The sequence below is a fragment of the Saccopteryx bilineata genome, chromosome 1 (assembly GCF_036850765.1).
Source record: "Saccopteryx bilineata isolate mSacBil1 chromosome 1, mSacBil1_pri_phased_curated, whole genome shotgun sequence".
Taxonomy (NCBI): Eukaryota; Metazoa; Chordata; class Mammalia; order Chiroptera; family Emballonuridae; genus Saccopteryx; species Saccopteryx bilineata.
In genome coordinates this window covers 158437989-158465285 of record NC_089490.1, presented here as the reverse complement: position 1 = coordinate 158465285, position 27297 = coordinate 158437989, and the positions used below count along the sequence as shown (strand labels likewise).

The 27297-nt window shown below is 46.1% G+C and overlaps 1 protein-coding gene and 1 non-coding gene across 7 annotated transcripts in view; both read right to left on the bottom strand.

Annotated features, from left to right (window-relative positions):
• PTK2B (protein tyrosine kinase 2 beta) overlaps positions 1-27297 on the bottom strand; it is a 128947-nt gene that overhangs the window by 23303 nt on the left and 78347 nt on the right. For all 6 annotated transcript variants that reach the window (XM_066278563.1, XM_066278568.1, XM_066278569.1 and 3 more), the window contains exons 3-16: positions 16979-17157; positions 16342-16429; positions 15050-15129; positions 6683-6745; positions 6442-6496; positions 5859-5999; positions 5440-5514; positions 4775-4876; positions 3512-3629; positions 2878-2917; positions 2402-2448; positions 1456-1506; positions 916-1013; positions 52-136 (exon numbers count right to left, since the gene is read on the bottom strand). In XM_066278563.1, the coding sequence (XP_066134660.1) occupies positions 52-136; positions 916-1013; positions 1456-1506; positions 2402-2448; positions 2878-2917; positions 3512-3629; positions 4775-4876; positions 5440-5514; positions 5859-5999; positions 6442-6496; positions 6683-6745; positions 15050-15129; positions 16342-16429; positions 16979-17157 (1222 nt within the window). The remainder of the gene's footprint in view (positions 1-51; positions 137-915; positions 1014-1455; positions 1507-2401; positions 2449-2877; positions 2918-3511; positions 3630-4774; positions 4877-5439; positions 5515-5858; positions 6000-6441; positions 6497-6682; positions 6746-15049; positions 15130-16341; positions 16430-16978; positions 17158-27297) is intronic.
• On the bottom strand, positions 8417-8492 carry TRNAT-UGU (transfer RNA threonine (anticodon UGU)). Its single transcript has one exon. It is a non-coding gene; the product is annotated as a tRNA-Thr (tRNA).

Below are 27297 nucleotides of genomic sequence, written 5' to 3'. Positions count from 1 at the left end.
GGGGTCTTCTCCATCACATGGGGGATATGTCCCTCCTCAGGGGACACCCACCTGCCTCACTCATGAACTTCTCCTTGTTGTCCAGAGTGCAGTCTTTCTTGCAAGTCTTCACAGCTACATTGATTTTCTCCCCTTTCTGCAATGAGAGTGAGGTCAGGGCCCCTCAGTCCAGCCAGTGCCCAAACGAAAGTGTCCCGTCCGGTGTCACCATCGTCTTCCCATCGGCTTCACTGCCAGCCAAGGGGAGGCAGGCACAGCACTCTTCCCCCCGCCTCCTCGCCTCACCCCCTCTCCTCTCTTCTCTGCCTTTTCTCTCCTCCCTGCTCCTTTTCTTTCCAATCAGGCTGTGTTAGGCCTGCAAAGGACTTTCAAGGTCAGATAACTTGAGTCCTGGCTGTGAGGTGAGGAAAGAGAGGCTGGGGGTCCGGGGACCAGTCCAAGGTTAGAGGCATGAGTGCACCCATGTAAGGCCATCCTCAGACACAGCGTCCGGGGTTCCTTCTCTCTTTATTGTTAGCGTTCCCGTTTTTCCTGCCCTCTCCCTCTGCTCTGCCTTCTCCCCAGGCCTGGTGGAAGCACAGCCACAAACTTTGCCCAGCCCCATGGGGCCTCCACACTACATCTTGCCTCTGACCCGCCCTTCCTTTTCTCAGGACTGCACACTCAGGACATGCTCCCATCAAGTGTCAGTCACCCCTCTCCTGGTGCTGCCTCTGTTTTGATCCTTGGCACCCCTACCCTTCTTGGAAATGACTCTTGTTTCCATCACTCCCTGGGTATTTCATAAATACTGCAAATGCCAGGTGTGTGGAGACCCATACAGCGTGGCTGCCGCCCCCCAGCCCTGGAAGACTCACGCTCCCCCTCACCCTGCAGAAAGTGGAAGGGGACTGTCCGGGAAGAGTTGGAACTCACGTGATTCGTGTAGACACCTTCGTAGACCTCTCCAAAAAAGCCTTCCCCAAGAATACAGTTCAGAACCACATCTTCCCGCGCGATGCCATAATGTGGGCCTTTGAATGCAGAGAGAGAGCCCCAGAGCTCAGCAGCTGGCTGACACCCCAGGAATCTGAGTCCACAGGCTGCCATGCCAAGCTCTGCTCCCCCTGCTCAGATGTAACCAGACCTCCAGCAATACCTCAGTCAAGAACCAGGGGCTAGGCTGGGAAAGGGGCTCTAGAATGTTCTGTTGTCTCAGACCTGGGGAAGAGTCACCACCCTCTTCCCTCTAAAAGCTGGTCCCACACTCCCAGGATTCCCATGACAAGGCAACAGTGTGGGGATAAAAGAACGAGCTCGGCTTTCAAATCAAAGGTGCCTTGCTCAGGTTGTCTCTGTCTGAATCACACAAGGGAGAAGAGAAAGAAAGTCCCCCTGCGGTGTCACATGTGTCCCCGCAATGTCACTTCTCAGTTGGCCCTGGTTGTGGGCAACGTGGTGGGGTCAGGAATCTACCTCCTGGCCTTCGCAGAGTCTCGTCAGGAATCTCGGCATAGATGTCTGATTCTGCAATGACAGGAAAAGAACATCCCATGGGCAAGACGCCCTCCGAGGGCTCCACCAGGAACCAGGTGCATGACTGCCGTGTCAGGCCAGTGGAACCAAGGCTGACATCACTGTCAGGGGAGAAGGAAGGAGCCAGGTGAGAATGGGGCTTTGGGTGCAGATGTTAGAATGGCCATGGAGCCTAGAGCACCTCACTGGAGTCTGCTTGCTACTGCCTGGTTGTGTTATTCAGGACAAGCTGGTTAGTCTTCCTTAATCTCAGTTTCCTGTTCTGTAAAATGAATGCTTCTTGGGAATGTCTTAAAGATCAAATAAAAAAGTACCTGTTATGTATTTATCACTGTTATAGATTGAATGTTTGTGACCCCTCCTCCCCCCAATTCATATGTTGATGCTCTGACCCTGTGTTTGGAGTTAGGCTCTTTGGGGGGTGATCAGGATTAGATGAAATCATGAGGATGGAACCCCCATGAGAAAAATAGTGCCCTTATAAAAAGAGAAAAAGACCAGAATTCTCCATCTGTCCCCCAAGTGAGAACACAGAGAGAAGGCAGCTATCTGCAAACCAGGAGAGCGCTCACCAGGACCTGACTATGCTGGCACCTGGATCTTAGACTTCCAGCCTCTACAAGTGTAAGAAATAAATGTCTTTTGTTTAAGCCACCCAGTCTGTGATGTTTTATTATGGCAATCTGAGCTAAGACAGACACAGTGCCACATACTAACTACTCAAAACATGTTATCTTTTATGACTGATGATAGTTTAGCTGTCATTGAGACATCATAGGGGAAGTTCATTTTTCTGTAATTTTGAGGGAATACTTGACAACCTCACAAGAGCAGGCAGAAGGGAGGCTCTGGGCACAGGAAGTGGACAGCAGACAGATAGGCTTACCTATGCTGCAGCTTTCTGAGAGGTAGGGCCGCTGAGCCTCCAGGTTTCTGTAGGAGAAGATGAGAGGGCAGGAGCCAAGTGAGCTCAAGGAATGGCAATGCTCCCCGGGCAGTCTGGGCCCACCCTCCCATCGTCCCGCCTGGAGGACCAGCTGCACTATGCCACTGCCTGCCTGGAGAACCAGCCTGTCCTGATGATAATAACCTGCTGCCAGGGGCCAGGAGGGAAGGGACAGCAGCAATATCCCTTAGGATTAGATGCCAGGTAGCATTAGAACATAGGAATATCCCTTGCAAGAATTTACTGGGAGAAATTTACTGGCAAAAAAATAATTGCCACTTGTGAAATTCTGGGGTCCCAGCATTCTCCCCTGGGGCCCGGAAACTGTGGGGCTGGAAGCTCCCTGTTTGCTCTGCCTTCTCCTGGGAAGACAGGCTGAGTGCAGGGCCTGACCCCTGCCGTCTGGTTGTACTCACAGCATGGGGATCTGGGGCAGGCTGTTCCGCTTCTCACCATCTGGGAAGAGGGGAAGACGAAAAGGAGTTGGAGCCAAGAACAAAGGGTCCTGGATGGATGGCTGATCTCACTGCTTCCATGAGCCAACACAAGGGAGACCCCTCAGCACCATTCTGCGCTCTCTGACAGTCTGAGTGGGAGCTGGCTGGCTTTTGGCATGAATTTAAATCATCTTTGTAGAAGAAATTATTAGGCTTCTTCCTACCATCATCCACAAGTTTCAGCCCAGACCCCTGCTTCCTGACCCCATTCCAAAGCAGAGACATAGCCAGGCAAGAGGGACCAGCAGGTTCTAGCAATAGACTTGGTGCTCCTGGGCCCACCAACACCTTTCCTCTGGAAGCTGGCTTCCAGGTGCCACTGACCAGTGGGGCCGGGGCCTGTGGCTTAGGACCCGGATGGGACCACAGGGAATGCCCTGCTTGGCTGAGTGAGCACCTGCACACACTATCAAAGCCACTTCATTCACATATTGGTCAATGGCTTGGCTTCCCTGGCTCTGTGGGGATGGGAGGGTGGGAGTGGGGAGGCAGCTTGGCTCAACTGTGCCACCATCTGCCCATTGGACCAGTTTACCTGTAAGTGGAAACGCACCTTTCTTGGGATTAATGATGAGAGAGCCTTTGTGCTCCCCCTGCAGCCGGCAGTAACCATCTATGAGGTCAGCCATGTTTTCGGCCTCTGCCAGAGAGGAGGTTTTGATGGACAAGGACTGCAGAGAAGAGACCAGCCAAGCATGAGACCTCAGGGCCTTGGCTGGAGTCTACCCCACAGGAAAGGAGAAAAAACTGCATATTCCTGCCATCCACCCAACCCCCCACCCTCCCCAGCCAGAATCTAGCTGCACCTCTCCTGGGGCTTGGCTTTCATTCCTCATAGCCACCAGGGGGCGCTCTTGTCATCCTTCCTAATCGACTGACAATCTCTAGGAAGGTCAGTCTCAGCTCTGCCTTATTTTGGTTTCAGAATGCCTTGTACCTAGCAGGAACAAAATATGCACGAGCAGAAACAGAAGTGGAGCAGGGGATAGGTGAATGAAAGGAGAGACAGAAATCTGTTTTCAGTCTGAGGTCTCTCGGAGTCACCCACTCACAACAAACCCTGGGACCTTGAGGTCTTCTTGATTTTCTGAGCCATTGTTCACTTGTTCAAAGTTAAGCCTCTGATTACTATCTTGATTTCTGATCACCCTTACCCCTCCCCCCAAAAAAACCTTCCCCAACTTCTTTCTTGACACTTTTTACAACAGCTTTGCTTCGTGAGATATCTTCCTTATAATGTTTCATCATCCCGGTACTTTGTCTAAGAACTAGGTTTTTGTTTTGTTTTGTTTTGTTTTGTTTTTTGTATTTTTCTGAAGCTGGAAACAGGGAGAGACAGTCAGACAGACTCCCGCATGCGCCCAACCAGGATCCACCCGGCACGCCCACCAGGGGGCGACGCTCTGCCCACCAGGGGGCGATGCTCTGCCCCTCCGGAGTGTCGCTCTGTTGCGACCAGAGCCACTCTAGCGCCTGGGGCAGAGGCCCAGGAGCCATCCCCAGCGCCCGGGCCATCTTTGCTCCAATGGAGCCTCGGCTGCGGGAGGGGAAGAGAGAGAGAGGAAGGAGAAGGGGAGGGGTGGAGAAGCAGATGGGAACTTCTCCTGTGTGCCCTGGCCGGGAATTGAACCCGGGACTTCTACACGCCAGGCCGACGCTCTACCACTGAGCCAAACGGCCAGGGCTAGGTTTGGTTTTTTTTTAACAAGATCTCAGAAGCCAGAGAATCCCTGGCTTCTCACTACCTGCACAAGAACGCCCAACTTGCAGTTGCTCCCCCTTGTTTCAGAGTTTCCAGATTCCCCAAGATACTCACCTGGGGGGCGCCCTCGATGCCCAGCTGCAGTACCGCCTGGCCCTCCTCCAGCAGGAGGCACCTGATGGACTGGATCTGCTTAAACTCGGCCAGGCAGGTGGGCTGTAAGAAAGGATGAGGGTGCTTCAGACCATCCCACCCCCGGATCAGGCCATGGAAACTGGTCAGGACAGGGTGGCATGAGGAAGCAGTGGGAGCTGGGAGTCTCTCAAGGGGATGAAGAAAGAATCAAGGACTATTAACTGGAAGAAACATCTAGTCCAAGCCCCTGACTTTGCAGAAAAGAACATGAATCTGGAGAGAGCCAAGACTTGCCCAAGCTGTTCTGATTCCCAGGGGAGTAATGGCCCCATCTTGCCACTGAAAGAACAACTCTCTTTTCTGAGCCAGAAGAGCAGTAATAGTGTCCTTCCCTCTGCTGTGCACCCTCAAATCATCCCTGCCCCCCAGACTCTGTGCCAGGGATAGTCACAGGAGAATAAAGAGCCATCAGCCCCATGCTGTTATGCCAAACACCCTCTCTACAGCTGTTCATACTAATACCCTCTCTGCAGTCAGCAGCTGGGGCGGGAAGAACAGATGGGGCAGGCCAGGGTAGGAGGCAGCAGACAGGGAAGACAGCGCGGTGTGGGGCCCAGTGGGGCATGCCCCCAGTCTCTTTCTACCTTTGCATCTTGACTTGTCAGCTGGCGGATGCCTTTAGGACCGATGACCAGGTCCACAGTGATGTTCCATCCTTGCTGGAATAAAAGGAAAGAGGGAACTGCTGTCCAAGGCCTGCCTTCCCCATATTTCAGAATCCTGAAAAGAGCCCACTAAGCTAGACCCAGCCTACTGTCTCCTGGGCCCTCCAGTTCCTTATACTCTGAACCCCTGCCATACAGACTATCACCCTCCCCAAACCCTGCCCACGTCTCAGAGTTGGAGCCAAGATTTCAGTTTCCTTCCTGAGGCAAGTAGATTTATGTTAGCTTCAGTTTAGGGTAGGTCAGTAGAAGCCAGCAAAGCCCCTTCCTGGCCCCCCATCATGGCATTCTGGCTCCCTTCCCCAAGAGTCCTGGAATCCATGCGAGGAGCAAATTACAATGAGTTCACAGCGATAAGTCTCCTGGTCGATGCTGGCGAAGCCAGAGAGCGTGTTGAAGAACTTCATGACGCACTCCTCCTCCCGGAGCAAGGCATACTGCTGGAATGTCTGCTGGATCATCTTCCGGAACTGCTTGGGCTGGGGGAGATGGGCAGGGGTGAGTAGGCTTCTCCAAGCTCTGGTTCTTTCCCTTAGGATCTCACCCAGAGTCTGCTTGCTGCTGTCAGACGGTCCTCAGGCCTCTGCCATGAGAGCAGTGGTGTCTCTTACTTAGAGCACACGCCTACTGTCTCAGAGGAGGCTCCCCCTAGCCCTGGAAGGGAGCAGGGAGGAGTGTCCCAGGTGCTCCCAGTGCTCAGGCCACATGGCTCACTGGCCTCTGGTGTGGAATTGGAGCTGGATTTCCTGATCCCCAGTCATGGATGGGGTGCATTTTGTGGTCCCATGTCCAGATAGCCCAAGGTGGCGTGGACACCCTGGCTATATCGCTGGGTATCCCCAGCCCAGTACCTTCAGCTCTAGTCCTGGGGACCATCCAACAGCAGCAAAGGGGGTCTTTCCAGGCCGCTTGCCCATTTACCTTTAAGTTCTCCTGCATTTGCTTTGGGAAAAACAGGTCAAGCCCTACTTCCTTCCTGAAAGAAGAAGAAAAGCATCATTTGACTCCCCTTCTCCCCCAACCCAGGACTTCTGGCCAATTGGGGAGAGATGGGAGGTGGGCCCCACCTGGCTCTGTTCTGGGGGTAAGTGGAGCAGGGGTGAGTACAAAAAGCAGGGCAGCAGGAAGGGGGGGAGCGGCAGGGGCCAGTCTCAGAACTTACTCCAGGAGCTCGAAGTTGGACTTTTTGTCAAGTGCATTGTGGGGCATGTCCTTGAAGAACCGCCTGGAGAGAGAGAAGGCATGGAGAGGCTGATGTCTGGAGAACAAAGCCATCGGAGCCAGGTCACCCAATGGCCATATATTGGCCTAGAAGGCTCCTTCCCCTGCCACATGTGGGAACCACTGAGAGGGAGAAAGTCAGGACAGTAAAAAGAATTGATACTTTGAAAACCATGAAGGAAAGAAAAATCCACAAATCTCATCCTAGAAAAGACTCGAGTCTTGTGCTCTGGGAAGCCCAGCTCTAAGCAGAGGAGGAAGATAGTGGTTCTATCTGTGGCCTCTAAAAACAAATAACCCAAGGAGTCATTTTGAAACACCCACTTCCACCCTCAGAATTTGGGTACCCTTTGCAATTTCTTTTTTCTGCTTTGCTAACTTTGAAATATTATATGTGTGTGTGTGTTGGTGTGTTCATTTAAATAATTATTAAATGTCATACATATGAAAAATTTAAAACTTATGGAACAGAAGGAGAAAAATAAAAATAATTCATAATCCTCTGACCAAGGGTGATATTTATTAATATTCAATATATATTCTTTAAGTCCCATTAAGTGTATGTCTTGATAGATGGAGATTTTTATGTATTATTTATTTATAGCAGGGGTCCCCAAACTACGGCCCGCAGGCTGTATGTGGCCCCCTGAGGCCATTTATCCGGTCCCCGCTGCACTTCTGGAAGGGGCACCTCTTTCACTGGTGGTCAGTGAGAGGAGCACAGGATGCATCTTGTGCTCCTGGAGTACTGTATGTGGTGGCGCAGCAAAGCGCTGCATCACTCACTACAGTACTACTTCCGGTGACGCGGGACGCACGTGTCACGGCTCCGGAAGTGCATCATATCACTTGTTACGGCTAGCAGTGACAAATATGGAACCGGACATTGACCATCTCATTAGCCAAAAGCAGGCCCATAGTTCCCATTGAAATACTGCCAGTTTGTTGATTTAAATTTACTTGTTCTTTATTTTAAATATTGTATTTATTCCTGTTTTGTTTTGTTTTTTTACTTTAAAATAAGATATATGCAGTGTGCATAGGGATTTGTTCATAGTTTTTTTATAATCTGGCCCTCCAATGGTCTGAGGGCCCCCTGTGTAAAAAGTTTGGGGACCCCTGACTTATGGCAATTGTTATTTAAGGAGAAACCAAATAACCAATGTCCTCACTTGTATCTCCTTCCTTCTCTGCCTGAGTCACTATGTCCAGGAATTTCTTCAACTGTTGCAGACATTGTCACACTTTTAATCTTACATTAGAGTGACTCAGCGTTCCTTTAACCCAGCTGTCTTTAGTCTGAGAACAGTTTGTGCTGATACTATAAGCAGAGAAAGAGGTAAGTAACTTATGATTTAAAAGATATGAATTTAAATAATTCACTATAATTAGAAAATAGTAAGATTATATCACCATCTCACTTTTTTTTTTTTCTTAAGTAAGAACAGAGGAGGCAGAGACAGATTTCTACCGGTCAATGCTCTGCCCATCTGGGGCATTGCTTCATTGTTCAGCAACTGAGCTATTTTAGTTCCTGAGGTGAGGCCGTGGAGCCATCCTCAGTGCCCAGGGCCAACTTGCTCCAATGGAGCCATGGCTGAGAGAGAGAAAGAGAGAGATAGAGAGAAAGAAAGGAGAGGGAAGGGTGGAGAAGCAGATGGTCTCTTCTCCTGTGTGCCCTGACCAGGAATCGAACCTGGGACATCCACACACAAGGCCAATGCTCTACCATTGAGCCAACCAGCCAGGGCCCCATCTCACGCTTTATTCTAAATGTTTATTCTAAATGAAGTAAAGGGATAAATGTAATAATAAAATCATTTTCAAACTCTAAGAAAATATTTCCACATCATGGGATTGGGAAGAATATCTAAAGCATGAAATCATAGAAGAAATGCTAGATTAAAACACCTAATTTTATATCCTTACCAATTTTTGTTGTTTTTTTGTTTTGTTTTGTTTTTGTTTTCTTTTTTTTTTCTTTTTCTTTTTTTTTGTATTTTTCTGAAGTTGGAAACGAGGAGGCAGTCAGAGAGACTCCCACATGTGCCCGACCAGGATCTACCCGGCATGCCCACCAAGGGGTAATGCTCTGCCCATCTGGGGTGTTGCTCTGTTGCAACCAGAGCCATTCTAGCGCCTGAGGCAGAGGCCATAGAGCCATCCTCAGCGCCCAGGCCAACTTTGCTCCAATGGAGCCTTGGCTGTGGGAAGGGAAGAGAGAGACAGAGATAAAGGAGAGGGGGAGAGGCAGAGAAGCAGATGGACGCTTCTCCTGTGTGCCCTGGCCAGGAATCAAACCTGGGACTCCTGTATGCCAGGCCGACGCTCTACCACTGAGCCAACTGGCCAGGGCCTCCTTACCAATTTTTAATAAATGGTGCTTGTTTTATTTCTTTTATTCTTTTTTTTATTTAAGTATAGTTGGTATACAATCTTTATACTAGTTATATTAGTTTCAAATGTACAATATAGTCACTTGACATTTTTACATTTTACAATATGATCACCCCACTAATTCTACTAATCATCTGTCACTGTGTAAACTTCTCACAATATTATTAACTCTATTCCCCTTCATATTTTTACCTTCTCCTCCACCCCTTTCCTTCTGATAACCATTCCTTTAGTCTCTATTTCTATGAGTCTGTTTTTGTTTTATTTATTTGTTTTGTTTTTAGATTTCACATATAAGTGAAACCATACTAGTTTGTCTTACTCTTCCTGACTTATTTCACTTAGCATAATATATGCTAGGTCCATTCATGTTGGTGCAATTGGCAACATTTTATTCTTTTTTTATTGCTATGTAATATTTTATTTAAAAATTTTTTTTTTTTTTACATAGAGAGAGAGTCAGAGAGAGGGATAGATAGAGACAGACAGGAACAGAGAGAAATGAGAAGCATCAATCATTAGTTTTTTGTTGCAACACCTTAGTTGTTCATTGATTGCTTTCTCATATGTGCCTTGACCAGGGGGCTACAGCAGACCGAGTAACCCCTTGCTCAAGTCAGCGACCTTGGGTCCAAGCTGGTGAGCCTCACTCAAACCAGATGAGCCTGCGCTCAAGCTGACGACCTCAGGGTCTCGAACCTGAGTCCTCTGCATCCCGGTCCGACGCTCTATCCACCGCACCACCGCCTGGTCAGGCTATTTTACAATTTTTAATAAATGATTTTTTGTTGTTGTTGCATTTTTCAATCACCATTTACATTCAATACTATTCCGCACCAGTTTCAGATACACAGCAGAGTGGCTGAAAAACCATTCATTCTAGTTCACCCCCTCAACACTGCCCCCAGGCACCCACGTGGCCCCAAACTGTGTTATATCAGCATTACTGCCTATACTCTCTTCACTGCAATCTGCATCTGTGGCTATTTGCAACTATCAGTTTGTACTGCTAATCCCTTCATCTTAATACAGGGTGGTTTTGAACAGATTGCCAAGCAAGATAAGTAGAAAAGAGAATGTGTTGGAAAATATCAGACTGGATCTACGTTGTTAACGAAAGTTAGTTCTGGTTAATGAAATTGCAGGTGACTTTAGTCAGTTTTTCTCCTTTTTCTCCATGCTCCAAATATTCCTTCCACATTGAACATATATTAATTACCCCTTTTTCTTGAAAAAAAATATAAGAGAGTGAGGTTATTCAATCCATCATAATGCAAGTTGTCTGGGCTCACTACCTGCTGAGGTGGCTACCTCCATAGTAACACATCTACTTAGTAAAAGGTCCTTTTTTCTTTTTCCTCTTTCTTGGCCCTTGGAGCTATAAATACTAAGTTTAATTCCTTTCTTAGATATCAGGTTTGTTCTTTTTAATTCAGTGAGAGGAGGGGAGGCAGACAGACTCCCACATGCACCCAACCAGGATCCACCTGGCAAACCCACTAGAGGGTGATGCTCTGCCCATCTGGGGTGTTGCTCCGTTGCTCAGCAACCGAGCTCTTTAGTGCCTGAGGCAGAGGCCATGGAGCCATCCTCAGTGCCTGGGGCGAACTCACTCCAACTGAGCCATGGCTGCAGGAGGGGAAGAGAGAGAGAAAAAGAAGCGAGATGGGGAGGAGTGAAGAAGCAGATGGTTGCTTCTCCTGTGTGCCCTGACCAGGAATCTAACCTAGGACATCCACATGTTGGGCCAATGCTCTACCACTGAGCCAACCGGATAGGGCCAGATATCAGATATTTGATAGCAATTATTTTATCCGACCTCTGTTCTCATTATGGTCCCCTCTCTTCTCCCAGCCCCCAACACACCTATACACCAGGTCATCATCCTCAATTACTTCAATTGCCTCCCTCAGATGAGAAAAATTGATGTGAAATACAAATAAGAAAGAATAGAATGGCTCTGTGGTGATAAAGGCACAATGACACAAGAAGTTCTTTCTAGCTGGAACAAACTGAGTTGTTTCAAATGCCAGTAGTTGGAATGAAGAGAGAGCCAAAGATCAAGTCTTTGATATAAAATTTCTCTTCTTGAATCAAAAATGGGTACATGAAAATAAGTATTAAGTAGTAATACTATTTAATGATGGCTCAGAAAATATTGATAAATTATGTTACAATATTGAAATGCATTTCTAGCCTGTACCCCTCTAAGAAAAGATGCAAGATACAAAGTTCACATATTAAATAAAATAGACCTACAATGAAACCAGACAATGAGATAAATGAGCTAAAGAATATGGCAAACCTGTGGTTTGGGGTTTAGTTGTCCTGGAAGCCAGGATATTGGATAGAAGACTTTATTAAGTGCATAATTTACCAAGAAAAAAACATTTACCATAAAAAGGTATTTCATTCTTAAAATAAAAAAGTTTAAAAAATCATTTATTGAAAGAAAACTACTATTCTCAATGTTCATTTTACCAAAAAATAAAAAATGAGAAGCCAATTTTATGTTTGTTTCTCCTGTTGCAATTTAACACCAATCATATAACACTAAAGCACAATTCAAATATGTGCTTGACAGAGGGCCTCACCTTTAGTGGTGCAGGCAGATGACCTCCCAATGAGCTAATTCAGTGGCTCTCAATAGGAGGCAATTGTGCACCTGCCTCCCAAGCCTGAAAACATTTGGCAATGTCTAGAGATCCTTTTGATCGTCACACCTTGTTAGAAGGAGGGGAGGTCTTAACAGCATCTAGTGTGTACAGGCCAGGGATGCTGTAAGTGTGCAGGATGGTCCCTATGACAAAAGACGATACAGCTCAAAATGTCCTTATTGCTGAGGTTGAGAAACCCTGGCAGCTTGATCCAAGGAGAAAGTGTAGGGAACTAGAAGCATGACTCTTCCCCACTCCTTCTATCAGGTATTTGATAGAGCAAGACAGCAGATGCTGGAGGAGTACTCCAGCTGATTAGGGCGAGTCTGACCTATGGAAACCAAACAACAGGCGTGCAGGAAAGACGTTCAGTTATAGAACATAAGAACCCTGTATACACCCATAGGTTTCTTGCAGCATTATTTACACCAGCAACCTAAGTGTTCATCACTAGATGAATGGATAAAGAAGATGTGATGCACATATACAAAAGAATATGAGTCAGTCATAAAAAATACTAAAATCTTGCCATCTGCAACAACATGGATGGACCTAGAGGGTACTATGCTAAATGAAATAAGTCAGACAGAGAAAGACAAATGCCAACGATTTCACTTACACGTGGAATTTAAAAAACAAAATAAATGAACAAGCAGAACAGAAACGACTCATAGATTCAGAGAAGATTTTGGCAGTTGCCAGATGGAGGAAAGGTTGGCAGACTAGGTAAAAAAAGTAGAGGTTTAGAAGTTCAAATAAGTAGTTACAGGCTAGTCACAGAGATGTAAAGTACAGCATAGGTAAAAAGTCAATAATATTGTAATAACTCTGTATGGTGTCAGATGAGTACTAGATTGATTAGAGTGATCACTTCATAAGTTACACAAATGTCTAATCACAGGGTTGTCTAATATAATATTGTATATCAACTATCATTTAAAAACAAACAAACAAACAAACCGAAGAACCCTATCCAGAATTCTCCCCAGGATGGAAAATTATTCCATCCTGCTTCTACTTGAGGTGCTTATGGTTGAGATCCCAAATTTTCAGAGTCAATCACAGCAGCTTTAGAAAGTATTCTAAGCCCGTGTTCCCTGCCCTCCACTTCCATAGGAAACCTCAGCGCACGCCTGCAAAGTGTGGGCTCCAGGCAGCATGGCCATCCACAGTTCCTGCTGGCTTCAATGAGCCGCAAGTGTACTTCTAGGTAACCAACAAATCAGCTTGCTGTCTGCTATTATTTATTCTAACAGAATAAATGTTGGCAAATGGGTACCAGAGAAGAGGAATTTAGATCTTTTAGAGTCACCCATTCATTCAGACATAAACTGTGCCCTCATTATGTGCCAGGTAAAGAGGAGAGCCAACCCCGACTTCAAGGATTTGACAAGATTCGCAATCTAGTGCATGTAAGCCAACCGGTGCCTAGGGTGAGGTAGGTGGGGTGGGTATGGGGAAGGGAAGGTTTCAAGATGGAGAAACCTTTGAACTGGCTTTACAGGAAGAGCCTATTTCCACCATATTGCTTATTATTGACATTTCACAGGTGTCCTCTGAGGTTTTCTGTGAATGCAGAGGGCTAGCAGGCAACACTGGCATAGTGAATTTTCTAAAGCCTTCAGAATAAAGAATGGCTTACCAGGCCCAAAAGGGGAATGACCAGAGTATGCTAGACAGAGGGGATGCATTACTCACTAAGATGGTGGGAGCTGCTTCCGAGTCCCAGACACAGTGGTCCCTTAATGTCATTGGTTTATGATACTGGTTGAATGAATGAATAAGCACCGAGACTAGGGATGGATAAAAAGAGTCTTGAAGACTAGAGTATTTAAATAAGCCTTAATAAAACACAAGTTTGGCTAAATGGTAGGGTAAACAAATTTTGAAATGAACATTGCGGCATTAAAATATATGAAAATAATAGCAGTTCTAGAATGACTTAAGGAGATGGCAAATGGAGAAACATTTAATTAGAGAAAAGATAACTCAGGTAACATACCTAGGTCATCCCAATCTCTTGAAATCCAGCACACTCGCTATATCATTGATTGTCTTTCTCTCATGTACTGAAGATCAGTTATTGTGTTATTTTTGACAAAGGTACCCAATCACTAAAGTGTGCCATGATGAGCTACATCTCAGCTGCTGTCGGTGGACACCCAGTGATCCTCAACCTGCCCCATCTGCCTTCATTGAATGAGAACGTACCTTCCAGGAGTGTTCTCCTGTGCTTGGCTGGTTCTCCCCAGAGGCTAACTGCATCCAAATTGTCTGGGGCAAATCCTAAAGTCCCACCCAACTCTATTACACCAGAATATCCAAGGATGGGTTAGAGTTTTCTAGTTTAATAAGCTTCCAGATGATTATGATTTATAACCAGCTTTTAGAAGGAGACAGATGAGGGGAACAGAAAAAGCAATGGAAGGTAGAATGGTGATGGACAGTGAACCGAATGGTCCTGCTTTGAAGAAGAATGTGCTAGAACACAGGTTTAACCACATTTCCCTCCTTGACTTGACAGCCAAGAATAAGATTTGTTTCTTAGACTGTCATTCCATGTCTTCTACCATCAGCCCAACTTACCTCCCTCAACTCATCTCTCACTATTCTTCAGTCTGTTCTTTTCCTTCCACTGGTCACTGGGCCCAGAATGCATACTCCCCTGTCCCCAAGCCTCTATAATCTACTAATGGAAATATTTCCCCTCCTTCTTGGGGTGGTTCAAATCCCTTCCTTTCTGGTGTCCTAAGGCAGGATTAATGGCTCTTCTATGTATATCTGTTTTGCATATATTTCATGATGCCTCATATTATGGTCAACTGTAGACACACCTGTCACTTCCCAAACACTGTAAATTTGAGGGCCTCTCTGGATGACTCATGCATATTTATTAGTGCCTACAGGAGCTGGAGACATCGCAGTGAACAACACAGATGGAAGCCCTAGCGTTTGAGTATCTCTTAGGATCTCACCTAAGGCTCAGAGAAACATTTACTGAATCACTTGGATGGCAGATAGATGGAAGAAGCAGACATCCTGGAGGCAAGATCCCTGGCAGCTAGTAGAAGGTGGGGCACCAGCCAGAGAGGACTCCTATCCCAGGGTCCAAACAGCAAGCGCCTCAGGACCTGATTCTCTATCGGCCACCACTTGTCCCCTCCCGGCTCTACACATCCACTTTTGCTTCCCACCCTGGAGCAAAGTCAAGCTGGCTAGGAGCCCAGCCCAGGAAAGGACTCAAGGGCACATACCTGAGCTCCAGACAACCCAGCTGCAAGGCCATGCCTTCGCTGACCTTGCTGGCGTAGCGTTGCATGTAGTCACTCCGGAGCTGGTGGAGAGAAAGACCAAGGTTGAGACTCCTGTCCTCATTCTCTGTTCTCCTGAGCAGAGGCCCCAAGAGCTGGTGGGTGCCTTGAACACATTCTTGCCACCCTGAGCTGTCTCTCACATGCCGTGCACAATCATGTAGCAGGAGGTGAAGAGCAGAGGAAGGGGCTCATCTTCGGCTCTGCCTCCCTCCAGAACTTGGGCATGCTGACCAAGCCTCCACAGGCCAAGGCCTTCGAGTTTTTGAAGTGCTTTACACATGTTCCCCCTGGCTCCACGAGGGAGGAGTTCAGATTCCCCTTCCCTGCTTCATATTTTGGAGATAAGAAAACTGGGATTTGGGGAAGGAGTCAGTAATTTATTCAAAGCCTTATTGATAAGTAGTGACAGGTGTCATCCATTAACAAGAAAAGCCTGGCTTGGTCTCCAGCAAGCCCGGAGAGAGGTATAGGAGGGCACTAAGATCAGACAGAATACAGCAATGACAACCCATGTTTACTTGGCATTCTTTCTGGGCCAGGTCCTGTGTTAGCACTTTACATGCACTAGAGTTGGTGTGCTGGAGCAGCTCCAAACATCTCATGAAAGCCAGTTATTATACTTTTTGAAAATTTCCAAGTTGGCTGATATCACATAGGTAGCTTGAAACAGCCCTATTTACACTATGGTAATTGGCAAGTTCTACAAATCAGGTGTTTTATTATTTTTTTTCTTCACAGAGCTGGTTTACCAGAACATTGCTAATGATGTCATTTGGTCTTTATAACAACCCTATAAATTAGGTATTATTTTTATTATCATCTCCATTTTGTCAGAGAGGAAACTGCTTCATGCAGCTAAGTCTCTGGGAAAACCAGGTTAGTAAGTGGCAGAGCTGGACAAGAAACCAGGGCGTCAGGCAGCAGAGCCTGTGTGTCTAAAGCCTCCTCCTTGGACCTGCTTTGCCTGAGACACCAGCCAGGTCTCCTGGGCAACAAATAGTCACCAGGAAAGTCCAAGAGGAACCATGAATATATGGGGCGGAGGTAGCTGGTACTTAACTAGCTGTGAGACAGGCAGAGTTGTACAGCTGACCAGGGTTCCACGGAAGGTCCTCAAGAGGAGTTTCCAGGACTAGGACCTCCAAAGCTTTGTCATTTCATCTCTTAGGAGAGCATGGATAATACTTGGCATTTAATGTAATGGAACCCTGGACACAGGAACTATCTCTCACCTGTTGGTAAAAATAAAGCAGCGTGGTTCTGTCTTCTTTCAGGCTCTCCATGAAGTCCTCTGGCAAGTAGCGGATTTGAAGGTCATATCTGGGACAGGAAATTAAGACCCTCTTGTATGTAAAGGAGTAGGACCAGCCAAGGGCAGGAGCAACCTCATCTACCACATGCAAGGGGCTTCCCATGCGGTTCCTGGCCACCCTTTCAGGACTTTTGGTTGGGTGGAGGACCACAGAAGGGTCTAGAGATAATGGGCAGTGTTAGCGCTGACACCTCTCATTTCTTCTTCGTGGTAACTGCCTTTCTTGGACCAGCCAGGGCCTGGCTCACCTTCCTCCTGGCATTACTTCTTTATAACTGTTACTTCTCTTTCAGAGCACCAACAGCATCCTGTCTGGGGATGCTTCTAGATATCTGCCCTGGATGGGGATGTGCTGTGAGCCCGTGTTAGCCTTGGCAAATACATGCATTGGATGCTGCAGGAAAACTAAGCCTAAAGTGTCACTCATGTTCTAGAATACTTTCAGAAATTGGAAAGTGCTCCAAGGAAGAACTCCCCCCCCCCCAGGGCATTCCCACTCCACACTCATCTCCCCCCACCCTCCCAACCTTGTTAGAGCGCCCAGGGCTCTCTCCTACCTCCACTCGGCTTCCACGTGTAGACACTCGTACTTGTCCTGCGCCTCACCCACTGTCATCTGCGGGTGCAGCCAGTGGATCTCATCCGACTTCATGTGCTTCAGCCTCAGCCCATAGCACTCAGCCAGCTGGATGTTGGGCCCGATCCGCCCGCTCAGCAGGATGGAGGCAATGACCTCCTACAGAGGAGAAGACAGGGACACGACTCAGAGGTGCCTCCTTCTAGGCTCCCACAGTCCTCTTGCAGCTCTGGACATGCACTTCTCTAGGGTGAGCATTCATCTTCATGTTTCATTCATCTATAATTCTCTAGCACTTAGTGCAAGGCCTGGTACACGGTGGGTTCTATCTGATGAATGAACAAACTAGCAGAATGAGGCAGAGGAACTGAGAAGAGAAAGCAGAAGTAGAGGAAAAACTGCAGCAAGGCAAAGAGCAGAGTTCATGCTTCTGCACTTCATTCCAACCAAACCAAGTAACAACTGCTGAGAATCCACCATGTAAAAAGCACCCTCTGAGTGGTTTCCAGTTTAGTCAGTGTTACTCAGGGTCTGCAGTAGGCACTGCTGGGCACTTTGCAAACATTATTTCCTTAAATCCACAAGAAACTAGGCGTTACATTCCCATTTGGCTGATGCAGAAACTAATGGAGGTCACACAGCTCATGGAATTAAGCTGGGATTTTGAACTCTGGTCCACTGGACTCTGAGGATTTCTACTAGATCAAGCTGTTGTGTGGGATGAATGGTGGGGCTAGGCAAGACAGAGGACAGGACTTGCATTAAGGGATGTAGTGGCACAGTCCCCACACAAGAATCATAACCACAGGAAATAAAGTGTTGATAAGAAATTAGGACCCTGACTGGTAGCTTAATGGATAGAGCATCAGCTGGGCATATGGACATCCTGGGTCAGGACATACAAGAGCAGTGATGATCTGCTTCTTTCCCCCTTCCCCTCCCCCTTCTTTCCTCTTCCCCTCCTGCAGCCAGTGGCTTGATTGGTTCAAGCTTGGCCCCAGGCACTGAAGATAGCTCCCTTGGAGCGCATCAGCCTCAGGTGCTAAAAATAGCTCAGTACTGGAGCACTGGCCCCAGATGGGTTCCTGGGTGTATCCCAGTCGGGATGCATGCAGGAGTTTGTTTCACAATCTCTCCTCCTCTCACCTAAAAAAATAAATTAAAAAAGGAAAGAAAGAAAGAAAGAAAGAAAGAAAGAAAGAAAGAAAGAAAGAAAAAATTAGGTGCCCTCCTTATGACTTCTTCCTTGACCAGAAGGCAGCCTGCCTGACATCTTGATGCCAAAGCTTCCTGGCCTAGAGCTAGAGTTGGATTAAGAGGAGGACAGTCAGGCAGCGGCCTGGATCCCATCTACAAGGCTGTGCCTAGTGATGAATCACATTGGTTCCAGTTTAATTCAAGTTTCTCATGCGGTTCCATACATAACTGGTGAATCAAGCACTCCTGGTAGAACAGAGAGGACCCACAGAGGCAAAGTTTAAAACTCTCAGGCACTGACCAATCTCTGCTGAGTATCTTTGTACTGTGCATGCCACCAAGCATCTACAACATGGAGAAAATAATAGCACCTATTTTGAATGGTTTTATGAGGATTCAATGAGATAAAGCTCCTTAGGGACAGAATTTTAACCAGCAATCCAGTGTCGATTCGGGTGTTATTGGAAAAAAAAAAAAAAAAGTCTAGTTTCTTCTTCTTCTTCACCCTTTTTATCTCTTTTTTTTTTTTTTATCCTTCTCTTGGAGGTGGTGGGATGGCCACAGGTCAGAGTAGTGAGGCCGAGGGGGTGGCTGTGGCTGCAAAGCCAGCATCAGATTGGAGGAGGAGGGGGCTGAGCGCAGCTGGTGGGTCACATCCAGGGGGGGCTGAGAAAAAGAGTAAATACATTGAGGATAATGGGACATGGGTTTCTTACTGTTTGAGAAAGTACTCGAAATATAGAGAGGAGAAGGCTAGAGAGAAGCTTTGGTGAGAGATTAGAATTGGAAGTATTGGTGAGAGCTCATGGGGAGAACACACCAGCACTTTGCTCTTTGCTTACTGAAAGAGCCTAGGATCAGTGCTGCCCTGGTTTTCATTTGCATACCAAACACTGAGTCTTCATTTCCAAATATTCTTCTCTACTAAAAGGATCCAGGGCTGGAAGAAATGGCTGATTCCAGGGCAGGGGCAAATAAAATACAAAATGAGTCTGGAATATCTTTTTGTGCTAGGAAAAAAAAAAAAAAGGAAGAGTTTGGAGAACTAAGGTACATGCAGAATGAATGGAAATAGATAATCACCGTTTGGCAACAAACAGCATTGGTTGGTTCGGGCATGACTCATCAATGGATGAGACAGTGACACGTTCTTAGCGTTATCTTCCCTGAGTCTAATCATAGACCCTGGCAGGCACAAATGACCAAGTCATCAACGTTTTAACACCGTCATCAGTAGACTAGGCAGAGTCTTGTCTCTCACCTTGATTGACCAAAAGAATGCAGCACTATTTCTTAGCTATTTCTGCCCAAAGTTCATGGCTGAGTCTAGTCATGACACCTAGGGTGAAGGGTCTTCGCAGAGATCGATAGAATAAAAGGCCTGCACTTTTTCAGATTGGAGGAGACCAAAGAGATAGGACAACCAAAAGCATTGCGTATTTCTAAACCCGAGGGACTAGCTGGAACCTTTAAGTTTGTAGCCAATTAGAAGTATGGGCAGCCTGGGAAGCCCCGAGTTTGAGACTGGGGCCTGAGGAGGGCTGTCTGGGAGGAGGGAAGGACTGTGCCCCAACCTGTTGAGCTTGTGCCAGCTGAAGAGCTGGACTGTGAAGTCCACCGACCCTTCGGGCGCACCTGGGGACCAACAAGGCTGACCATCACAGGTGACGAGAAAGAGCGCTCACTTAGGAGTCACACAAACCCAGGGTCTGACCCCAGTTCTGACACATACTTCTAGCAGGATGGCCTACTCCTTGAGCCACAGGCTCCTTCCTGCTGCCTCCACCCTTGTCATGTGAAGCTGTAGAATGTCTCCTTCATTCAGTGGCAGTCTATGACGCACTCACTCCGCAAAGCATTGCTGGGAACCTCGGTGCACACACAGCCCTCACCTCAAGGAGCTCCTATTCTGTGGTGGGCAGAAGAAAGTAACGTAGATGAGGGGATCCCAGAGCGGGGCTGGCCATCACTTTAAGTGAAGAAGAACAAATTTGAGGTTTGACATGACCTTACTGTGGAGGCTTTGGGTCAGGCTTGCCTCCTTCACCCTTTCCCACTGCTTCCCAAATATTCATACGGCTCCTTGAGCAAATGGTGGGAGCGGCAAGACCAGCCCTCTGCCCACGGCTCATAGATTGTTGCTGATGAGTCAATATTTCCTTCTCTATTAATAAATCGCTTTTTAAAAACAATAGTATAAGATGCCTACCTACTCACTAAATTGCCATATGTAACATGATAAGAAAAAAGAAAAAGCTGTCTTATTTTATCAGCTGTTATTTAAATAAGACCAGGATTCCTTTTTTTTTTTTTTTTGCTACAGAAAACCCTTCACTTCCACTCATCTGATGGTTCCTGAAAAGCAGATTGTCCGTGGCTCACAGCTCTGGCGCTCTATTGCAAACAGTGGGATTTCCATGGCTTTTCTTCCTGCTTGGTTCACACTGATTTATTCTCTTTGAACAATCGCGTGAAGACCCCAAACTGCCTTTGCCTCTCTCTCTCTCCTCCGGTATTTCCTCCTATAGGCCAGACACAAAGAAGGACAGGAAGCCTGTCCCCGGGCCCAGGGTCATTTCTTTCCAAAAAGAAAAAGGTCACCCAAGCAATTAATTACTCAGTTCACTTCTCCTCCATTATTGGTACTCATCAACATTTTTTCCCCATCAGAAATTGATTTTTGTATATAGCATGAGAGATGGTTTAAAATTAATCTGTTTTTACAAGGATGTCTTAACATTAGGGGTCTGTGTGGGGGGGGCTGTTTCTCATCTGCTTTTCTGTTCCTTTGATCTAATAGTTTATCCTTGCACCTCAGCCACATTTTATAACTTCTTTAGTAATTGCTGTAGTCTCACGATTTTCTTAGGTCCACTGTTTGGTTTTTTTCTAATAAATTAACTAATATTTTTGGGTTTTTTATTCGTGAGCTCATAAGCTATATTTTATGTTAGTAGCTGGGTTTTTAGAAACATCATGATAACTGAGACCCCATCACCACCACCTCCCATTAGAATTGGCCCCACTCTTCCTAAGGTCACACCTCTTACTGGGGCAGCCTGCATCCAGTGACTGGCCACTTCAGGGGCATAAAGGCCCTGTCCTTTTATCCCAGTTTGGGAGGGCTCTGCTGGGTCATCCAGCTTCAGAGCTCCCTGAGTTACAACAGCATCAGAGCCCAGCTTCCGCCTCTGCCCATCCTGCATTCCTCACTCCCCCCAGGTGAGTTTCATGAGAGTATTCACAACATGCTTCATGCAGACAAGCCTCCTTCTCGGGGTCTGCCATCTTGGGACCCAGCCTTCAGATTGCTTTCAAGCTCGATGTAACTCACTGTCCTTACTTTTTTTAAATTATTATTCATTTTAGCGAGGAGAAAAGGGCAGGGAGGAGCAGGAAGCATCAACTCCCATAGAGGCCTTGACCAGGCAAGCCCAGGGTTTTGAACCGGCGACCTCAGCATTCCAGGTCAATGCTTTATCCACTGCACCACCACAGGTCAGAACACACTTCTTACATTTTGCTCTATGAAGTAAAAATGCTCCTTTTTAGAAATGATTTAATTTAAATTTTTTAATAAATCAAAGCCTTCATTCCAGAAAATCTTGACTGAATTCTATTTAAAAATGTGTCACATTGAGATTGAGGGCATTTTCAAGCAGGTAGGTTTTTGTTGAAAATCCTCATTGCTCCTTCATTTTCTACACGCTAGGATAAGAGCCAAGCTCTTTAGCATGAGGCACAAAAGGCCCATTGGAATCTTCCTCCATGTGTTCTTTCCAGTCTCCACTCCTACTCCCGTCCACGCTGTGCTGTAAGCTCCAGCCTCCCAGAATGACTCTTGTTCTTCTCCGAGCACAGCATGCTCTTCTTGCCTGGAGGACCCCTAGATCTCCTCTCCCTCCTGTCCTCTTGTACCAGTGAGCTTCCAGTTATTCCTTAAAACCCAATCAGCACTGTGAGGGCCCCTGGGAGGCCCTCCTGGCTCTTCTTGAAGTGTTTGCTTCCTCTTCTGCATTCTCAAAGACCTTTACACACATCTAGTAAGCTTCTATTATGGGTTAAATTGTGTCCCTCCAAAAAAGATATGTTGGAGTCCTGATGGCCAGTACCTTACAATGTGACCTTATTTGGAAATATAGTCTTTACAAACTAACCAAATTACAATGAGGTCACTGGAGTGGTCCCAATCTACTATGACTGGTGTCCTTAGAAAAAGGGGGAAATTGAACACAGAGACATGCACACAGGGATGATGTCATGTGAAGATGTAGGACTGAGTACTGCATCCAAAAGCCAAGGAATGCGGAAGATCGCAAGTTTGCTGGCAGCTAGTAAAAGGTAAGGAAGCATCCTTCTCTAACGGGTTTCAGAGGGCGCATAGCCTTACGGATACCTTGATCTTGGACTTCTGGCCTCCAGAACTGCAAGAGAATGAGTTTCTGTTGTTTTGAGTCATTCCATTTGTGGTACTTCATAGATAACTAATATAGACGTTTACCAATTAGAACTAAGACAATTGTCCATGTTTCCCTTCCTGACCTGTCAAAGCAGGGTCAGAAGCCAAACCTCACATACAATATCGCCCTCAATTCCAAGCCTAGTGCCTGGCACAGAGAAGGTCCTTAACTTTTTGAGGAAATGAATAGTGGCTCCCTCGATAACAAGTTGGGGTTATGAAGGATAATGACCTACCATCAAAAATTTTCACAAGAGTGCCCTAGCCAGTTAGATCAGTTGGTGAGAGCATCATCCTGATATGCCAAGGTTGTGGGTTTGATCCCCAGTCAGGGCACATATAAGAATGAACCAATAAATGTGTGGATAAGTGGAACAAGCAATCAATGTTTCTCTCTCTCCTGCTCCCTCCCAATCAATGTTTCTCTCTCTCCTGCTCCCTCCCTCTATAAAAAATCAATTTAAAAATATATATATTTTAATGTTCATAAGATCAGAACTGTGGTGATTAACACCACCACAAGTTTTGGCATCTGCAGGATCTGGGCACCTAATCTTCATTTCCTCAACTGTAAAATGGGAGAAACGCCTTTTCAGTTATAGGAGTTTGGGTGGGATTAGATCACACATGGTATAAATTTAAAAATGTAGATATTAAATTACAAGCACATGACACTGGCTCCCTTCCACCTTCTAAAAGTGTCTCCATGCGTCACTCAACTCTTGGAACTCTTGTTTGCATTATAATAAATGGGATCTATAGGTTAGGAAATCATACACAAAATATGACAGTGATAGAAGCAGATGCAAACAAATTCGGAATGAAATACATCAAAATGTGAATGGTGTTGCCTTGGGTTTGTGCACTATACACAGGTAGATTTTATTCTCCTGGGTTTCCTGGGTTTGAACCTTTGCACATAACGTAGTAGTTAAGAGAAAGACCTCAGAGTCAGAAACTGTTTGTGTCTGATGTACTTTGCAACTTTTAACTTCTCTGATTGGTCATCTGTAAAATGTAAACATATTCTTCTTCTGTAGTATTCGTTTGGTGATTAAATGAGATGATACAAGTAAGGAGTTCAACATATGGCTTTGTCTAAATTAGTGCTAAAGAAAATGCATTATTATTATTATTATTATTATTGAATGAACATGTATTCATTTTTAATTGAATTTACTGGGGTGACATTGGTTAATAAAACAATATAGGCTTCAGGTGTACAATTCTATATCATCTGTATATTGTATTGTGTGTTCACCATCCCAAGTCAAGTCTCCATTAATTACCATTTGTCCCCCTGTCGGGTAAACAAGTGTGTTTAGGTTTGCTGGTAGTATTTTGCATTGATGTGGGGCAGCGCAGGGCAGCAGATTGCAAATTGCTGTTGTTTGCCGGAGAGTGGGTATTTCTGCCCAGGCTGTTTTGGCTTGGGAGTCTGGGTTGTGACTCCAGAGTGCTGAGGGGCTTGGGAGCTCTGCTGGACTGGCCTGTTGGCTGGGGAGCACTGAGGCTGGGGGTGGAGGTGGCTGTGAGTCTGGAAGAGTCCAGAGAGAGGGAGGGAAGCAGTCTTCCCTGCCTGTTGGCCCATCCACCCTTATGAGACTTTAATAAACAGAACAGCCCACCATTTTCTGGCTCCACAGTGCCTTTACCATCTGCCCAATGGGAACCTGCATGGCCACAATGGCAGCCACTGGCTTTATATCCCTCTCACCCTCTCCTACCTCCTCCATGCCCCTTTCCCTCTGGTAATCACCACACTGTTATTTGTGTCTGTGAGGGCTATTTCTTCCTAAAATGAAATCATTTTATATATTGTTGGATTTGATTTGCTAATATTTTGTTAAGGATTTTTGCATGTACATTCATGCGCACTATTGGTCTGTACTGTATGCCATTGATATATTCATTTTATAATTTAAAAAATCTCTTCAAAAATAAACGTTTAAGTTTAGCTTGGTTTTGCAGATTATGTATAAAAAATTCATAGTGAAATAAGAGTAGCAGATATTATCTTCCAACTCTAGACAAATGCTATAGCTTGTGCCTACATGCTTGGCTCATGTGCTACCAAGTGGGGATCTCACATCCTCTGATAAGCTCAGCTTTTAAGAAGTGAAAAAATTCCTTGTAAAATATACAGCTTTGAAATGAAAATGCTGACTAGACAATAAATGTCACAGGGCCAGAGAGCAAAAGAACAGCCAAAACTCCCTTGGGTCTTGAAAACTAAGTTGTACAGATATTTTGCCTTCCAGAGCCTAGAAGCTCAGCTATGGAAGCAGATCTTCCTGGCATAACCATAAAAATAAATCTAGAATACTATAGTTACTCAAATATTCAAATGTTTATTAAGTTCATAGAACTTACTCTGGAATTTTAGAGCCTTAAGTAAATTTAGAGATCACTTAAATTGACTCTGTTTTTAAACAAAGAAATTGAAACCTAGGCAGATCAGGTGACTTGTTCAAGGATATAGAGGGAATTCTATTTTAAACCAGCTAAAATTCAATTAACCCTCCTACACTTTTATCATTTATGAATGCTAATCTTCCCTCTAGTCAACTTCCTATTTGGTCTTTATATCAAGTGGTCTAGGAGGTTACTGGTCTCATTTGAGTACTCTCTAGGCATCAGTTCATTCATTCATTCTACCAACATCTATGAGCAAGACATGGACCCCACTCTCCAGGAAGCCACATCTGCTTAGAGACTGACATACGCTAGAATAGCAAAAATGGGAACACCATGACACCAGCTCCAAACAACAAAATGCCCATCTACAGACTCTCTCTTCCCTCTATTCCACCCAGCCCTCTTTTGTAGCCTTTCATAGACCCTTTCAGACTCAGTACCCTGTGAGTTCTCAGACTCTGAAACAATGAGCTCATCCCCGGGGCCTCCCACCATCCCCAGACTGCTGATAATCCTTTCCCAGAGAGTGTGAGCTAGCTGATGCCCTGCAGGCAGAAGTGGGCCTTTGAGGCAGTGATGGGTCCCAGCACCTCTGAGACTCTGATTCAGTGAATTTGGGATGGGACTTGGAAACCCAGTATTCTAAACACTCTCTGGCAAGTCAGATCATCTGCCTCATCTGGGAACATCAATGTGGTGTTTACTCCATTAACCCGTCTGCCTTCCCTTAGTCACAGCACCTCTTGGGCATTTGCTGCCACAGACCTAAGATTCCACCCCGCACACACACACCAGGTCGATCAGAAACTCTTTTCCCCTCCACTGGAATCTAAAATTGAGATATGGAATTCTAGCCAGCCTCTGTTGGCTTTATAACTAAAATCCATCCATTCATCCACCATTAAACAGTCACTCATTAATGAATTCCACAGATTGGAGAAACAAAAGTAAAGGCCTCCTCTCGTGGAGCTTATTTTCTGTTGGGGCAGTTGGTTAAACCGGAAACAAATAAGCATAATAATATCTCAGGTTCTGAGAAGTGCTAAGAAGACACACAAAACAGGTCAAGGCACCGGATTGACAGGAGCTGCTATTTTACATGAGGTGGCCAACAAAGTCCTCTCTGATAAGAGACATGTGCCTAGATCCCCCAAGTAAGTAAAGGGGAGAGGGGTGGCATTGTGGGGAAAGAGTCTTCCAGGCAAAGGGACCAGAGAGCACAGCAGCCGCAAGGTAGGCGCCTGGGAGGCCCAGTGCGCCTGGCGCCCGCCCTCGAGCAACCGTGGCGAGGCAGTGGAGCTGGGAAGGAGAGGACGGGAGGGGAAGCTAGGCCAGGCTTGTTTCTGTAAAGGGCCAGGTAGAAAGTATTTCAGGTTTTGTGGGCCATATGGCTTCTGTCACAACTTCCCAGCTCTGCTGCTGTAGCTCGAAAGCAGGTGTAGACAACATGTACACAAGTGAGTACGGCTACGTTCCAGTCAAAGCCTATTTACAGCAATGGGTGGTGGGCCGTATTTGGCCTGCACTGCTTGCTGACCCCAGTTGTAGGCCAGGGCAAGGACTTTGGCTGTTATTTTGAGGGAGACAAGACCATTGGAGAGTTTAAAGTAGAGCAGTGATATGATCTAAGCTCTACCTCAAATATATTTCCTCTAGCTGACCTGTGTTTTGAAAATTCACCATGGCTGCTCCCTGTAGAATGAATCATATGGGGTAAGGGCAGAAGCAGGAGGCGATAGGTAAGAGACATTGATGGCCTGGACCAGGGTAGAGGCAGTGGAGATGGTGAGACGGAAGTGGTCAGAATCCGGCTATATTTTGATGGTAGAGTTGACAGGATTTTCTGATAAATTAAACACAGAGTAGGAGAGAAAATGAATCCCAGAATGACTCTGAGATCCATAGCCTGAGACACAATTAAGTGAGAGAACAGAGCTGCAATAGATGGAGCTAGGGGAGACTGCAAGAGAAGTAGAAGTTTGGGAGAGGATTATGGTTTAAGTCTTCACATGGAAGTCAGACATCTCATGATGATAGCAAGGAGGCAGGAAGATATGTGAGGTGGGGTTGTGGGAGGATATTGGAGCCACCATTACAAATCTGGGCACCACTGGTTAAAAATAGAAGTTCCAGCTACGTGACTAGATGAGATCACCTGAGAAGTGCAAGAGAGCAGCCTATGGCATCACATTAGCCTGACAGCATCACAAAAAACATCATGCCAG